This window comes from Pinus tabuliformis, chromosome 3_2 (assembly GCF_031772625.1).
Source record: "Pinus tabuliformis cultivar Carrire ecotype Pingquan chromosome 3_2, CPIR1, whole genome shotgun sequence".
Lineage (NCBI taxonomy): Eukaryota > Viridiplantae > Streptophyta > Pinopsida > Pinales > Pinaceae > Pinus > Pinus tabuliformis.
Genome location: NC_142302.1, coordinates 62,259,063 through 62,275,548, shown reverse-complemented (window position 1 = coordinate 62,275,548; position 16,486 = coordinate 62,259,063). Strand labels below are relative to the sequence as shown.

The window sequence follows — 16,486 nt, the reverse complement described above, 5'->3', positions numbered from 1 at the left end:
ATGACCACTCGAGGAAAACTTGGATCTATTTTTGAAAACCAAGGATGAGGTTTTCTGTCGATTCAAGGAGTTCAAGGCTCTAGTGGAGAATTTGACAGGTAAGAAAATCAAAGTCTTGCGCTCAGATAATGGTGGAGAATATGTCAATAAGGACTTCACTGATTATTGCGCTAAGGAGGGCATCAGAAAAGAGTGGACAACTCCCTATAATTCGAAGCAGAATGGGGTGGCAGAAAGGAAAAACAAGACTATTGTAGAAGCAGCTAGGGCCATGCTGTATGATCAGGATATGCCAAAATTCCTGTGGGCAGAGGCATGCAACACAACTGTCTACGTTCAAAACAGGGCTCCTCATTAGGCATTGGGCAAGATTACTCCAGAGAAAGTCTTCATTGGGAAGACACCTGAATTCAGTCATTTCAGGATATTTGGGAGTTTGGCATATTGTCGCATACCCGAAGAAAAGAGGAAGCCGCTGGATCAGACTGTAGAAAAGGGGTATCTGGAAAGATATAGAGAACGTTAAGGCATACAGGATCTATCTTCCAGGGAGCAGGAAGGTAGTAGTACGACGAGATGTAAAGTTCATGGAGGACAGAGCTTTCAGAAGATCTCGTGAAATGCCTTCCAAGGAGCAGTCAAAAGAGGATTCGTTGTTCATGCCTCTTCAACCAACAGAAGTGAAGAATCCTTCCTCAGATCAGGAAGATTCTCAAGATGAGGAAGAGGAGCAAACAGAAGTACCTGTTGGCAGAGGAAGAACCAGCAGAGAACTTCGTCAGATTTTGCGTGATGCAGAGAACTTCATCGGAGAGCCAAGGAACAGTAAAAGGGAGTGAAAACAACCAGACAAGTATCAGGCATTAGTAGCTTAGGATGGAGAGCCTGCCAGCTTCAAAGAGGCAGCTTAGCATCAGGTCTGGCTAGATGCAATGGTGGAGAAGTATAACTCCATAATGGTAAACGATGTCTGGGAGGTGGTGTCAAGCCCTCAAGACAGATCTGTGGTAGGTTCAAGATGGATCTACAAGATTAAATATGCTGCGGACAACAGTATTGAAAAATACAAGGCCAGGTTTGTGGCTAAGGGGCATGCTCAAAAGGAAGGGATTGACTATAAGGAATCCTTCAACCCGGTAACTAGGTATACATCTATTAGGACCATGATATCTCTTGCAGCCCAGATGGAATGGGAGATCCATCATATGGATGTCAAGGCGGCATTTCTGAACGGAGTAATAGAAGAAGTATACATTGAACAACCAAAGGGCTTTGAAACTCATGAGAAGAAGTCTCATGTATGCAGACTGAAGAAAGCCTTGTATGGGCTGAAGCAGGCACCAAGAGCGTGGTATGGTTGAATAGATGGCTACTTGCAGAAGATGGGGTTTGTCAAGAGTGACACGGATGCGAATCTCTACTATCTGGTAGTAGAGAGTGAGCCACTTATCTTAGTATTATATGTAGATGATCTCTTCTTGATAGGATCATCCAGATTCATTGAAGACTGCAAGTAGAATCTAGCCACATAGTCCGATATGAAGGATCTGGGACGAATGCAATATTTTCTAGGGTTGGAAGTTTGGCATCAGAAAGGAGAAATCTTCCTTGGGCAAGGAAGGTATGCTACAGAAATTCTGAAAAGGTTCGGGATGGGAGATTGTAGACCTATGGCTACGCCAATGATCACCAACTGGAAAAAGATTGATGCATCGGAAGACAAGGATGTCGATCCCACCCTATACCGACAGCTCATAGGGTCCCTGTTGTATTTAGTCAATACCAGGCCAGAAATTTGCTACACTGTCAACACCCTCAGTCAGTTCATGGTGGAACCAATGAGGCTCACTAGGCAATAACGAAGCACGTTCTCAGGTATTTATAGGGAACAATTGATTATGGGCTCTTGTACAACAAGGGAAAGGATATCAGGTTGAGTGGATTTACTGATGCAGATTGTGCAGGAAGTTCAAGGGATCAGAAAAGTGCCTCCGGGTACTATTTCAACATTGGATCAGGAATAACTTCCTGGTGTAGTAGGAAATAGAAGTTCGTGGCTCTGAGGTTGTCTGAGGAAGAATATATGGCAGCACACACAACTTCGTGTGAAGCCATATGGCTTAGAAAACTGTTGGTAGACCTATTTAGAAGAAATATGGAGGCGACTAGGATCATGTGAGATAATCAGAGTTGCATCAAACTCTCTGAAAATCCAGTATTTCATGATAGATCAAAGCATATTGATATCCGGTGTCACTTTGTCAGAGATTGTGTCCAACGTGGAGTTGTACAGTTGAGCTACACTCCTACAGGGGAACAAGTGGAAACTATCCTCACCAAGGCCCTTGGAAAGTCAAAATTTGGCTACTTCAAGGAAAAGATGGGGATGGTAAAGAATCCCTTTCAGAAGTAGTGTGTTAGCAGCACAAATGAAGAGGGAGCTGCAATGCAGATGCAGTGTTGGGAGAAAGGACCAACAACAGTACAGATGCAGAGGGAGTTGCAGTGCAGATGCAGTGTTGGGAGAAAGGACCAACAACAACATAGATGCAGAGGAAGTTGCAGTGCGGATGCAGTGTTGGGAGAAAGGACTAGCAACAGCACGGATGCAAAGGGAGCTGTTGTACAGACGTAGCAGTGGTAGTAGCAGAGTCATGGGCAACAATACAAGAGGCAGTAGTGCAAAGGATGTTGGGCAGGAAGGCCTAGCATCAACACAGGTACCGATGTCGGATGATCAGAGTAATACTCAGTGAGGAGTATTGCTAGAGCACAGTCCTCACTAAGAGGGAGTGTTGATTTGGGGTAGCATCGGATGTGCTCTAGCCACAAAATTTGGTCGAGAGGTTGGGGCACATAAGATCTCCAATACCCAGAAAGGGTTTGGGCAGATTCTAAACATATCAGGAGATATTAAAATAATTAATATTTTTAATGGAGTCCCTAAGTGACAAGTCTAAACTTAGGGAAAATGAAATATTAATTTGTCTTAATATGAATCTGTGTTAGAATGGTCCAAAAGACATGGATCAAGCTAGATCTAATCTTAGCTGTTGATTAGGGACTTAATCTCGGCCGTTGAGATGTCAACAAAAAAAGTATAAGAGGAGGCTTGAGGGGCACTTAGAGGACAGACTAAGGGAGGCCAGTGAGTTCAATTTCTGGAGCGGGGTTTGATGTGAAATTGAACCAATGGTCTGGAGAGCAGTCAGGAGGCAGCATGTATGGAACAGAGAGATGGGAGATCAGCGTAGAAGAGGCAGACGCAGAACCAGAGGAAGTCATGCAGAGGCAACAGAGGTTGTGCAAAGCCAGAAAGGCCTGCGTCATCCACGCAGAGGCTGTAGGAGTGACGCAGAAGCCCAGGGAGGCTGCGCAGTGCCTCAGTAGGCTGACGCAGAGGCATTTCACGCTGACGCAAAGGATTTCAGACTGTAGCAGAGGTCAGTACGGCCTACACTGGGTTTCGGAAAGTGCTGGAAATTTGTCTATTTGTGGGTAAGCCAGTTTGGGACCCTATTGTACAAGAAAATTGTTGAATAATAAAATCCTCCCTTGCTGCACCGATTTTCCTACATTGGGTTTTTCCGGGGACATTAGTCCAAAATAACTGTGTCAATGTGTGTATATTTTTGTTTTTGTATTACGATGTGATATCTACAACAGTATTTATTTTAATGTTTGTTGAAGTAATTTCATGAATAACTTATGATGAAATAAGTAGGAAAAGTAAATTAGTTGTTGCAGTGATAGAATTTTCACACTCCCTTTTCCCGTATTCCCTTCCCCCAAGTCACTGCACTTTTCACTCTGTTTTTCTAATCAGACATAGGAAAAGGCTACCCTACAGAAACCCAGCAACAGTTTGTTGCGCTTTTCCTCAAAAGGTAAGAAATCAAATTTTAAAACATGTCTGGATAGCTCATGGCATAAGGTAAGCAGAAAAGCACCTAAGAAAACTTGTGGAGTGATAAATGTGCAGAAAAAGATCAAAAAGTGCCTTTTGACACCTCACTGCTCCCTTTCTAGCATTGTCGCTGCGCTTCTGGGTAGTTACTTTTGGAACCAATTTTGCAGAGGTCAAACTATTGCTTTTACATGGTTTAAAGGCTCAAAGGTGTAGTAGACATCTCAAGGTTTCTTCATAGGTCATTAGCATTATCCAAAACTCCATCCAAACCATCAAATTTTCAAGCCTTTCAGTTGCTGCGCTTCTGTGTGAGAATTTTTTACTACATGTAAAAGGTCCTCAACATTTTGATCTTCTTCCCTGTTTGATTTTCAACCAAGGATTTGAAAGAACGAAACCATTTGAACACTTGTCCTTTTTCTTTAAGAAATAGATCCACGTTTTGTGAGAGAAGTCATCCACAAAAATTGCATAATATAAGTATCCTCCCAGTGATGTTACGGGCAACATACCAGATAGATCAGAATGGACCAATTGAAAAATGTCATTAGTTTGACTTTTACTTGTAGGGAATGGTCCCCTTGTATGTTTTCCAACCGCACAACCTTGACAAACACCTTCATGATCTATGTTGAATTTGGGCATACTTGTGACCATCTTCCTTAACCCCACGTAAGGCTTTGTAATGAAGGTGAACAAATCTTCGGTGTCATAATTCAGATTAAAGAGAAGTATCGTAAGTCATAGCTCCCAAAGGACTTCCTCCAACTTGATAGAGACCTTCAACCCTAAATCCAAGTGTAAATGCATCTTTAGGGTTTCTTTGCCAAATACATACTTTTCCATCAATGAATGCTACCATGAAGCCTTTATCTTCCAACGCAAAAATAGACACCGAGTTCTTCTTCAAATCAGGTACATACAATATTTCTTGTAGATAAAGGGTTTGACCTTGATTTAAGTGAAGAGTGACAATCCCTATCCCTTTCACAGGGTAGGTGGCATTGTCTCCAAGTATGGTCTCCAAGTTAGTTTTCTTTTCAATCAAATTTGAGAGGGCCTCGTACCCAGTGAAGTGCCTTGAGGCACCACGATCAATCAACCAATGATCCAAAGTGTCCGGAGGAGAGACACTAGTGAGGGCGGAAATAAGATAAAATTATTTTTGTTTTCCTACAACATTAGTTTCCACATACCTAGAATTTCGCGTCCTTTTGGGAGGCCGACCATTACCATATCGAGCAGCGAGAGCATTCCTCTTTCCTTTGTTGTTGAACCTGTTGTTCATTTGATTTTCATTTCCTTTGAAATTGTTGTGATTGTTGTTGTCGTCATCTCGTGGAGTATCCTTCTTGTGAGGACACTCTTTAGCATAGTGGCCAAACCTGTTGCAATTGTAGCACCTTCCTTTTCTTCCTTCTTTGAATCCCTGCTTGAATCCTTGACCTTATCTCTTTGGACCAGCATTGTTCTTCCTTTTTGCATGAGCGGAAAAAGTAGTAGGTTCATTTCCATTTGAAGGCTTGTCTCTCTCCATCATCCTTGTTTCTTCTTGTGTGCATCGAGCCAATAATTCATCGAAACTAGGAATCCAATCATTGTTAAGAATAGTGGTGTTAAACACATCCCATGCTCTTGTGAGACCTCCAAGAGCAATGAGAGTGAGCTCCCTGTCAGTAAAAACTTCTCCAATAGATAGAAGATCATTCTTGATTTCTGTAATCCTCATGAAATAGGATTGGATAGACTCTTCTCTATCCATCTTGATGTCCTTCAACTTGTTCTTGAGAAAGAGGATTTGATTTGCATTGTTTACTTTGAACATCCCAACCAGCTTATCATACATCTCCTTAGGTGTTTCTAAAATAAGCAATCAAATGCTTTTGAATCGAATCAATGATAATTCTTTTAGCTTTGATCTCACCTTTCTTATATTTCGTCTTTGCGGCAGCAAGTGCATTTGAAGGAGGCTCCACCACTCTTCCCTTTACATAGTCCATAGCTTCATCCTCTTCCAAAGTCAAATCCAAAGTCATCTTCCATGCATGATAGTCAGATTTGTCCTTGCGCTTATCCTCGGATTTGAAGTGTGATTTAGTCGTAATTGAAGCTAGACCAATATTCTTGTCCAACAACTCTTTTCTTAGTTATTGCTTTTCTGTCTCTTGCTTGGGATTTGTCTTCACCTGGGCTCTGATTCCATGTTGATTTTAGCTAACAATGGTAGGTTGTATGCTTAACACAATTACTTCAATGTTCCTTTAGCAACCCAATAGCAAATTTCCAATTTAGATTTCCAGTAGCAATCACATTAACCATTAATCACATTGATAGTAAAAGTAGATAGAACATGAAACAAAATGCAGAAGACAAGCTAAGACAAGAGTACACCAGATTTGGCGGATGCCAGGGAAAAACTCCAATGTGGGGAAACCGTTTGATCAATTCTTATTATTATATCAAAAGTTAAGCAGAGAGAGAGAGTACAAAAGTTAAATTGTTTAGCCCAATTCAAAGTCAAAATAGTCTTGTCAATTTCTATAGTCAACCGCAGTGAAACTTCAGCCCAAACTAGAAATTCAACACTGGTCAAATAAGCAATAAATCATCCTCAAAACAACTCGGCCTTCCACAGTCAAACTCGACCTGATCAGGAGGTCAAAGTCAGCCCAAAACAACTCGGTCAAAGGAGAGAGAAAAACTATTGTAATTTTTTGCGGTCAAATTGCAGTCAACCTTGAAGTCATCATTGGTCAAATTACCCAAATTCCCTTGATTTTTGTGCCCATAAATGTGGCCTAAAGAGACATAAAAGATCCTCCAAAAATCGCAATCAAAGCTTGTCAACAACCCCTTGGTCAATGCTGGTCAAACTTGGTCTGCTGCCTGAAATTTCAGTCCTGCAACTCAGCCCAGAAAACTTGTCCTTCTTGCCACACGTGTGAGAGAGAGAAGTTGCCCAATAGTTGTACGAACCAATGAGAGAAGGAGAGAGAAGAATGTGTAAGTGATGGTGGTGCCAAATGCGGTGTGAGGTCACTTGTATTTATACAATTCGTTGTAGGTGAAGAGACGCGTCCATGGGGCTTCTTGAACCTACATGTTGATGTGGCCGACCTTGTCAATTTGCAATGTGTGGGCATAAATTCAAAATTACACTTTTTCTTGTCCAAATGAGATGATCTTTATATCAATTTTGGTCCTCTCAAAAAGAGGAATTTAGTGCAATCATCATCTCCGTCAATTGTGTTGTCCTAAGCTGGAATTTGGCCCTAATTGCCAATTGTAACACTATCCTATTGACCTACTTTTGTTGTCATTGATTAGAGATTGATACATTTATCTTATTTTATCTTATCTGGGGCATTAGAGATCTCATGATTGGGTATAATGATGTAACATATATGATGGTGTGTGGTAGCTCAAAGGAATAGGTAAAATCAATACAAAAGTCAATGAAGTAAAGAGAAATCAAGGCAAAACTCACTTGGACATTGAAGAACCAAGCTAAAGGTGGCAAGTCAAGTCCTAATCGTCAAGGTAAAAAATCTTGTTGTTTGAGGTCAAACTAGTTGTTACAAATGTCAAAAGTGGAATGTTGGGGGTCTATACGACGAAGAGTTAGAAAGTGGATGCAAATATGGTCATTGTGAAGTCAAAGATTCATCTTTTCAACCAAATCAAACCACTTTCAACCAAGTCAAGCTACGCTATGGATGAAGTTGAGCCACAAACTAGCGATTGGGGATAATTGTTGATATTCAAAGGACATTGTTGAGCATTTTTGGGCTAGTGTTCGTAATTTCTTCAATTTTTGGGTCAAATGCAAAGGGAACGTTGGGTTACCAAGGGACTTGTGAGTCAAGTCAACCCCCTAAAGTGGACAAGTATTGTAATGTAATATTTTTATCAAAATTATTACTTAGTCTCTGACATATGGATGACAAGTAAATAATTTCCCTAGAGGAAGAGTCAACTAGTTGTTAGCTAACCATTATCTAGTCCTTAAAGAAAAGTTATAAAAGGTTGGCCTCTCCTTTAGTACAAGTTGCTGCTGATTTGTGAGATTATTTGATGCCATAATATAGAACTCAATTTTGCAAACACCTTGTTATCATTGTGTGGGTTAGTCTTTTTCCTTTATTGTTTGCTCCTGATTAATGTTTTAAAGCAGCTCATAATCAAATTTTCTTATATTCAAGAAGGTCACACAATGGTTGGAGGGGCAATTCATTCAACGCCTTTATAGCCCACATAGAGAGGGTGGCCTAGGTGTTAGTTTACTTCACTTTTTTTTTTTGTGGTAGATGGGGTGCTTGGAGCAAAGGGTTGGACCAATCCTTTTAGAAGAAAACTTCAATTGGGCAAAGAGCATTCCATCACATGGTCGACCCAAATATGGGAGACATCTTGTTAGAGGCCGCTCCTAGTTGGATGTAAAAATTGTGAAGGTTTGAGACACAGGTAGTAGAGACACAGGTAGTAGTCCCATTGACTTAGTTCTGGTCATTTGATCGACGTTGATAAACCAATCTTATAAAATCATTGGTTCTCCTTGTGCATTGTAGCATAGTAATGAAACAGGACTCTGCGATCACTCGTGATTAATCGCGAGTCCGACTCGAATTGGCCTGCAAACGATCAGACTCAAATCTGGGCAAAGTCAAACTCTCGTTGACCGAGTTTGACTCGTGGTCAACATTAGTTTTACTCGCGTCTATCCAGAGACTTTGGCGATTTTCAGACCTCGACTCGGCGAGCACGAGTTCGATGCACTCTTTACATTAATCGAAAATGTTACGAAAAGATATCTCATGTGTAAGATTCTCCATCTAACGCTATGCATCAACCCACCCTAAACTATTAGCTCGTTGCACCATTTACATTCGTTGAAAATGTTACGAAAAGATATCTCGTGTCCATTGCACTGTACTCCCTATGACAATTTGACAACGAATTCACGATAAAAAGAAAAAATAGTCGTTGACTTACGTTTTGATGAATTGCCAATGTTCCTCGTGAATTTTTTTTTGAATTGACTTTGTACGCTGAATATGAATTCGGGATTCGGAGTTGGATTTTTTCAAAATTTCATGTACCTACCGAGGAGTTTAGAGGCCATTCCTCTCCAAAAACTCGTGTTAAAATCTAGCACAGTATAAGCTTTGGCTACAACGCATAGTCTCGTGTGACAAAGCGATCGATATGCAGGAGCTCGTACTGAAAAAAAATCATAAATTTAGCTCTCTTGATAAGTTTAAGTTATTATAGTTTTTTTATTATTTCTTATTTGGGATACTTTTATTTATTTAATTGAAAATTTATAAAAAATTCAAAAATATTTAATTGAAAATTTATAAAAAATTCAAAAATTAGTGTTAAGGATTATACATTCTATATGAAATAAAAATACTAAAAAAAACTTATTTTTAAATTAAAAAATATTAATTTAATAAAATATTAATAATAATAAAACATTAATATTTTTAACTCAATATCAATGAAAAATATTTTTTTAATTCAATATATATATTATCTTTGTTTATTGAATTCACCGATTTTTTCCCATCGGAAAGAGAAAATATTTATTATTTTAACGTACTTCACTCTTTTGCCTTGTCCATTTTGTGCTGATTGAGTCTGGTAACATTAGTATAAAGAAAAAAGAAAATAGTCAATATGCTTTTGATAATATTTGTATATATATATATAGTATTAGAACCGAGATATTTTCTCATTTTTTTCTTTCTTGTGTGGCAGATACATATAATATCATTCAGTGCACATACTGATGCGAAAGGGATTATGGATCTTGTGAAGCATGTTTCTCCGCGACATACAGTTCTTGTCCATGGTGAGAAGCCTAAAATGACCTTACTGAAGGCCAGAATTTTCTCTGAGCTGGGAATTCCAAGTTATGATCCCATGAACAATGAAACTGTTGATATTCCTTCACGCCATTCAGTCAAAGTTGATGTCACAAAAGAATTCCTTAGAAAGAATATGAGCATGGCTAAGCACTTAAATCAAGGTAAAATAACCACTTTGGACTTAAGCAATCAGAATACAAAAAATCTTCAAGAACTTCTCGTCAGAGATAAAATGCCAGCTGAGGGTATTGTCTTAATGGGAAAAGCAGAGAAAGTAAAAGTTCTCCATTCATCAGAAGCACTGGATACTCTGGAAAAGGAAGATCACAAAGTTGAGTTTATCTGTTGCTGTCCAATATACATCAACAGAAACGGGGAGATAAAACCAAAAGCATTGTGCAATTCTGAGAGTGAATTATGGCCTAGCTTTGAACCTGAGGAACCTGCAAGGAAGAAACACTGTACCACCTCCCATGAAAATGTTTCTCCAGATTGGAATCAAGACAATGATATGCAACAAAATCAGGAATTTTCATTTCATTCCCAAAGTTCAGTTGGCCACCCTTTAGATTCGATACGAGATGACAATACAGAAATGGAAAATATGAATGTTAATGTTGGTGCTGATGTATCATCAAATTCTTCAGACTTGAATATTGACGTTAAAATGTCTGGCTTAAATTTACTTCATGCTGTATATTTAAGGTTAGTAGGATTCCTAGGAGGTTTGATTTTTCAGGAACATGAAGGCTGTATACAAGGACAGTCACTTACTATTTCTATTTGTTCAGATAAGAAATGCTTTTACAGGACATGTGATTGTCCGGAGAAAAGTCAATTGGCAGATATCCTACGTTGTAGTTGGTCCAAGAAAGATAACAAGCTTGCAGAAAAGGTACTTTCAGTACTTAGAACCATGAGCATAAATCTAGAGAGGGAATCATTTTAAACGGCCAGCTGAAATGTAACAGGCACTTTTTAGAGGTCATTTTTACAACCATTCAAGATTGTACAATATATTTTCTGTTTACAATGCTGCTGATGGAGCAAGATGCAAATATTTACATTGAATACATAAGAGGCCGATGTATCTAAGAATTTTCGAATTGTACTACTTAGGTGCATAATCTAATTTTTTTGAGATTAATATTAAAGACCTTGTCATAATATATAATCGCAGAATTATCTATCCTATGTTGTACAAGCTATTATTTGAGCAGGTACTCAAGTTTGAAAACTCCAGAAATCATCCATTAGAACTCATTCATTTTATCCAGGCATGTAAATTCCATTCCTAAATCTACATTTCAAATCACTTTATTTTTTGAAATTTAAAAATGACAACCGTTTTCCTTTTTAATGTTAATCTTCAGCTTAATAACTTGTGATCACTCGCATTTCTCGGAAATGATTTTAGGAGAAAATGCTGTTACTTAAGTTACCATTAAGCGTGTCTTCAGGCTATGTAGGGAGTATTCTTTACTTTAGCGGTGAAATTATAAATCTAAGGTGTCCATTTTATTCTTTCATATCACAAATGTCTAGTAAATTCTGGATATCGAGAAATGATTCTCATGTTTCGATATCTCATAGCTTGTAACTAGGTTTAGTATGTTATTTTCTTTGGGCTCATATGTATGATTTATCAGAGGATAGGTTGGCCTCTATTTATTGGTTATGTTTGACAATATGGATGCAATATATAGTGATCTGCGTATTCAGACCTGCACTGAGTTCACATATACTTGAGAGGCCCAAAAATTCGGTCATATATGTATTATTTCTATTATTTGTTGATAATGATTAATGTCGAAGCGATTTTACAGAGTTCTTGTGCATAGAATATGAAACATAGTTACAAAACTCGAACTTGGCTCAAACCAGTGCTGATCAAGTCAGTCAATTTACTGGGACTGGCCGGCACCAGCCAGCCATAAAACTCAGTGACACACGTTAAGTATGCGGGAGCTCAGCATTCCCTGTTGTTGGATGGGACTAACTGTTCGAGCTCGTTAGTTTCTTGTAAAATATTGATGGCTATGTTTTCACTGAGGTGACAGATTTTCCATTTTAGTTGTTGGCCATCGGGAATTCTATTCTTCTCTTTGTTCACCGTTATTGCTTAGCATATCCCGTCTGATTCTGATTGCCCAGTTTTCCTCACATTTGTCCAACTACTTACATGCATTTGAACATCATGGTCGAGTTTTTCCTATTTACTTTTGTCCGTCTATTTGCATGCATTTCAACATCATGGGGGATCTCTCTTTTGTTGGTATCCATTCATGCTGTGTGTGTTCAAGATATTAGAACAGGTAACCAAGGGAATGGATAACGAACAATTATGATTGAGATTGGAGCAAGTGGATTGTGTGAGCAATTTTTATAAGATACTATTGATGAGTTTTTAATTTTTCATCGTTGGCACCTATTTTTGTCATAAGCCCATAGGCACATAACCTTTACTTGCCTCTGATAACAGTCAGTGGATACCCTTAGTGTCCATAATGTCAGAATGCTAAATTTTTACCGCCATTGATAACACTCAATGTACAGCCTTTTTTTTCTAATGTCCAATTATACCAATGTGCACAACAACGTTATGGCAAATTAAGCAATTGGTCAAGTGTCACGGGATTGTGGAAAAGTTATGGAACTTGGCAAAATACTAAAATATTTGAACATATCTCATGTAACAATTGGTGTATCTTTTTTTTTCTTCATGTTTCGTCACAATTCTCATACAATCATATATTAATATACAATAAAGTTATTTATAAAACAAAATGTAACAATGGAAAGGTTTTAATGTTTTAAATGATTTTTTTTATTTTTATTATTATTATTATTATTTTTTCTCAATTATTGTTTTTGCAAATTAAAAAAAAAAAAATGATTGTTAACTATAAATTCAGAAATTTACTTTAAATTAGGGATTTTTTAGATTTTTTTTTCTAAACTCTTAGATTGAATGTAAAATATAATTAATAACTATATGTATTTCTCTTTTATGCAACTAAATATACAAAGTAATCTAATAATACAAATATTGAATAATTGTATTTCAAGGGAACCGTGTTCCAATCCACAAGTGCAACCTCTAACATTTAACAGTTCTAAAAATAACTATAATAGCATGAGTACCTCTCCTAAGAATTGGGGAACCTATATCCTTTGTGCCCTTGCTCTCCAAAGATTTTTGGAGCTTGTTGGAAATATTACCTTTTTGTTGGGCACATTTTTGAAAGGTTGAGAACTTTTCAAGGGTTATTGTGAACTTCATTTGGGTGCTCTTTCTTTTTCAATGCTAATAGAAGCTCCTTGTTTTTGTAGGAGCTTTCAAAAGGATCCTTGACAAGGAGGAAGCCTTCAACCATGTGGATATTGAAATCATAAGAAAATGTGTCAAAAATCAATTGAATCATCATTGTTTTTCATGCCAAAAAAATGTTGAAAAACCTAATTGATTCTATCAATCTTGTCATTTTCAAAAATTTGAAAGTTTTATGAATTAAGAGGGCCCATGCAATGAAACTTCAAAGATATAAGAGAATTCCAAGATAAAAATTTCCAATATAAGACCAAATCACTACCAGACATTCACCATCAAATATATCAGTGATATAGAAAGCATCCTTAAGATAGGGCAACACCACCAAATACTCGTTATGGAAGGAATCAATCCACAAGCCATTCTTGATCTAATACAATAGGTTGACACAATACAATACTACCTAATATACTTCCAATGTGATGATACTTGTGTATATATACCTTCTCATGAACATTCATAAGGGTCTTATGCCAAATACCCCTTATTATTAAGTTATATCCTTTCAATTACAAAGTTGACCTATATTATTATTATGGTCACATTACATTCATTATTCCCTAGGTACTTTATATTATCTTCCCTATGTACATTGCAATCCATCCCCCTTTGCATGTTTCATCTTGGAAACATGGGAAGTAGCCATATAATGAGACCTATTGAGCAATGTAGCACCATGCGTGAAATGTGGATGTGAGGGCCTATTAGGGAAATTTTGAGGTCTAAAATGGACCTCCTAAGAAAAATGTACAACCAAAATAAACTTTATAAAAACCAATATGATTCAAGATGATGATGTCAACCATGGGGGATGATTTACCATTTTTGGAGTAAAAAAATAAAAAGATTAAAAAATAATAAAATAATAAAACTACTTTTTCAACTCATATTTTCAATTTATCTCCCTAAGGTTTTACTCAAATTTTGAGTGGGAATACTCGTTGGATGAAAAATTTAATTCCTCATCCAAAGAGTGCCCATGTTGCATACTTTTGATGGACCTTGCTACACGAAAAATGAGAAATACATGAAAAAACATAATTGCAATCACGTTTTTCATGCATTTCTCATTTTTCGTATAGTAGGGTCCATTGAAAGCATGCAATGTGTGTACTCTTTGGATGAAGAATCAAATTCCGCATCCAATGAGTGTTGTTGCTCGAAATTTGAGTAAACCCATAGGGAGATAAGTTAAAAATACGAGTTGAAAAAATAGTTTTTCTTTTTTCCCTCTAAAATTTGATGATGTAATCTAATCTTATTTTATTATTTCCACTATTATTTTATTTCCTTAGGAGGTCCATTTTAGACTTCAAAAATGTTTTAATGAACTATAGTCTTTTGTTGATCTTGATATTGGTTTCTTCTTGGGATCCATGTTCTTGTTGCCCTACTATGATATCTACATATATTACTTTTATTCTTCCATGTACCTCCATATCAAATGTTTATTCGGTTCCATATTGATCCATAGTAACTTTATTGATGCTCATGCCCTTGCTTTGATGATTATTATTTCTTTGAATGGTGTGAGTGGCATATATAGAAACCTTAGCTATTGGATCTTCTTTCCTTGATTTTTCAACATGTGGTGCATTAGCTTCTTCCTTTCTATGCCCTTCGTGGTGCTTTTCTTCAAGTGCTTATATAAGTTCTTCTACCTCAAGCTCTAGCTTTTCATTTGATTATTCTTTTTGTGACTCTTCAACATGTATCATTAGCTTCATCTTCCTTTTTATACCCTCCTATTAGGTTTTCTTCAAGTACTTTTATAATATCTTCTTCTAATTAAGCATTGGATTCTTTATCTAATATTTCATTGGGCACTATAATTATTTTCTTTGTAGGGATTTTTTCAAATGACCCTTTAGACACTTTTAGCTTTACTAAGAGACATGTTTTGTAATGTGTTCCTTTTCTTGTACCAAAAGCTTCAATGGCTTCTGTTATCACCCCAAGAAACTCTCCTAGGTTGTATATCAAAGATGCTTGGGAACATTACAAACTCAACAAAATGTTGGAAAATTGTTGGATGAATGAAAGAAATGCTGCATATTCAAGCCAAATAACCACTTCTACTATGCTTGACCCCAGACATGGGTGAACACCCCCAGACTATAAGGCTTTAGATCACCAATTACTCACAGTTTAAGGAAAATGTAATGATGGAGAAGACTGACCACACCATCAGATGCATAGGACCCTGTGATGGCCGGCTGCAACTAGTAAAAATGTCTGTAAATTCTATTTTCTGATGCACAGACAGGATGACAGCTCTCTGGCATTAAAACAACAGAAACCTGCATACAAATTCAATGATACATGCTAAATTCTAACACAGAGGTGGGATGACAGCCCCTCTAATGCTAAACATCAACAACACATGAATAAATGCATAACAGGCACAGCCTGGAACAGGAAGAAGAAGTGGACAGTGAGCAATTAACAGCAAAAGAAGCTTGCATTAGCTGAAAATGAAGACCATACACTGTAGGTATCACAGTAGTTACAATCTCCAGAAGTTGAAGCTTACAACAAAATAACATTCATCAACCTATTACATTCTATCTTCTGGATATATATAGAGGTTGGTTTACAAAAACAGTCTGCTGTGCTATGCGTGGAGGTGTCTTAATGGACCACCAACCACGTTAATTCTTTGAAATGGGTCTCTGCTGCAGTTTGACTGCTTTAATGGATGAATTTGATCTTTCTGGTGCTCTGTAGTCCTTTCTGAACAGATAGAATATTGATTGATACAAGGCTCCATAACTAATAACTGTGTTTATCTTCTCGAGCCCTGTATTTTCCCTCCTCGACCACTTTGCTATTTAAATGCGGTTGCTGAGATATTAACTGTGTAGGTACAGGGTGGCTGATCGCTTGCTTTCTCCTTCGGATGCATGGCAGAGGCAATGGGCGCAGGTGGCATGGAGGAAGATCCACCGTTGGACAGCGTGGATTCATTGGTGGGAAACATTTCGCAATGGTTATCGGAAGAAACGGAAATCAAATGTGGGTCGTTGGATAGCTCAAACGAACGGCGAAGATTTGATCAGAGAGGCTATCGGGAGATAGCACGGACGGGCGAACGAGGGCCATCGGGTCTGGATGTGACAGATCCGACGGTGATCGCAAGTGGAAGGTCCACGCAGGTTAACTGCCGGGGAAAGGGTACGACGGCGGAAAGCGGTTTCCCCGCATCGCCTACGGGGGACAGGCGGTTTCTGTATATGGGGGCGCGATCCAACAGATTCGTGACGCGTGGCAGCCCAAAACCACCTCCCCCGCGAGTTATCGCGTGCGCAGGTCGCGCGATTGGGGGAAGTGTCAGTCGTCCGATGGTGCGACGGACTGTCGGATGGCAAGGAAGGT

At 38.1% G+C, this 16,486-nt stretch overlaps 1 protein-coding gene across 5 annotated transcripts in view; it reads left to right on the top strand.

Moving 5' to 3' along the window:
* The window catches only part of LOC149179844 (cleavage and polyadenylation specificity factor subunit 3-II-like), a 392,395-nt gene extending 381,338 nt beyond the window's left edge, over positions 1–11,057 (top strand). For 3 of the 5 annotated variants that reach the window (XM_089415817.1, XM_089415814.1, XM_089415816.1), the window contains exon 14: positions 9,671–11,054. In XM_089415817.1, the coding sequence (XP_089271943.1) occupies positions 9,671–10,729 (1,059 nt within the window). In that variant the 3' untranslated portion in view covers positions 10,730–11,054. Of the gene's footprint in view, positions 1–9,670 lie in introns of all 5 variants that reach the window. The other 2 variants (XM_089415819.1, XM_089415818.1) reach the window with 1 other exon arrangement.
* The last annotated feature ends 5,429 nt before the right edge of the window (positions 11,058–16,486 follow it).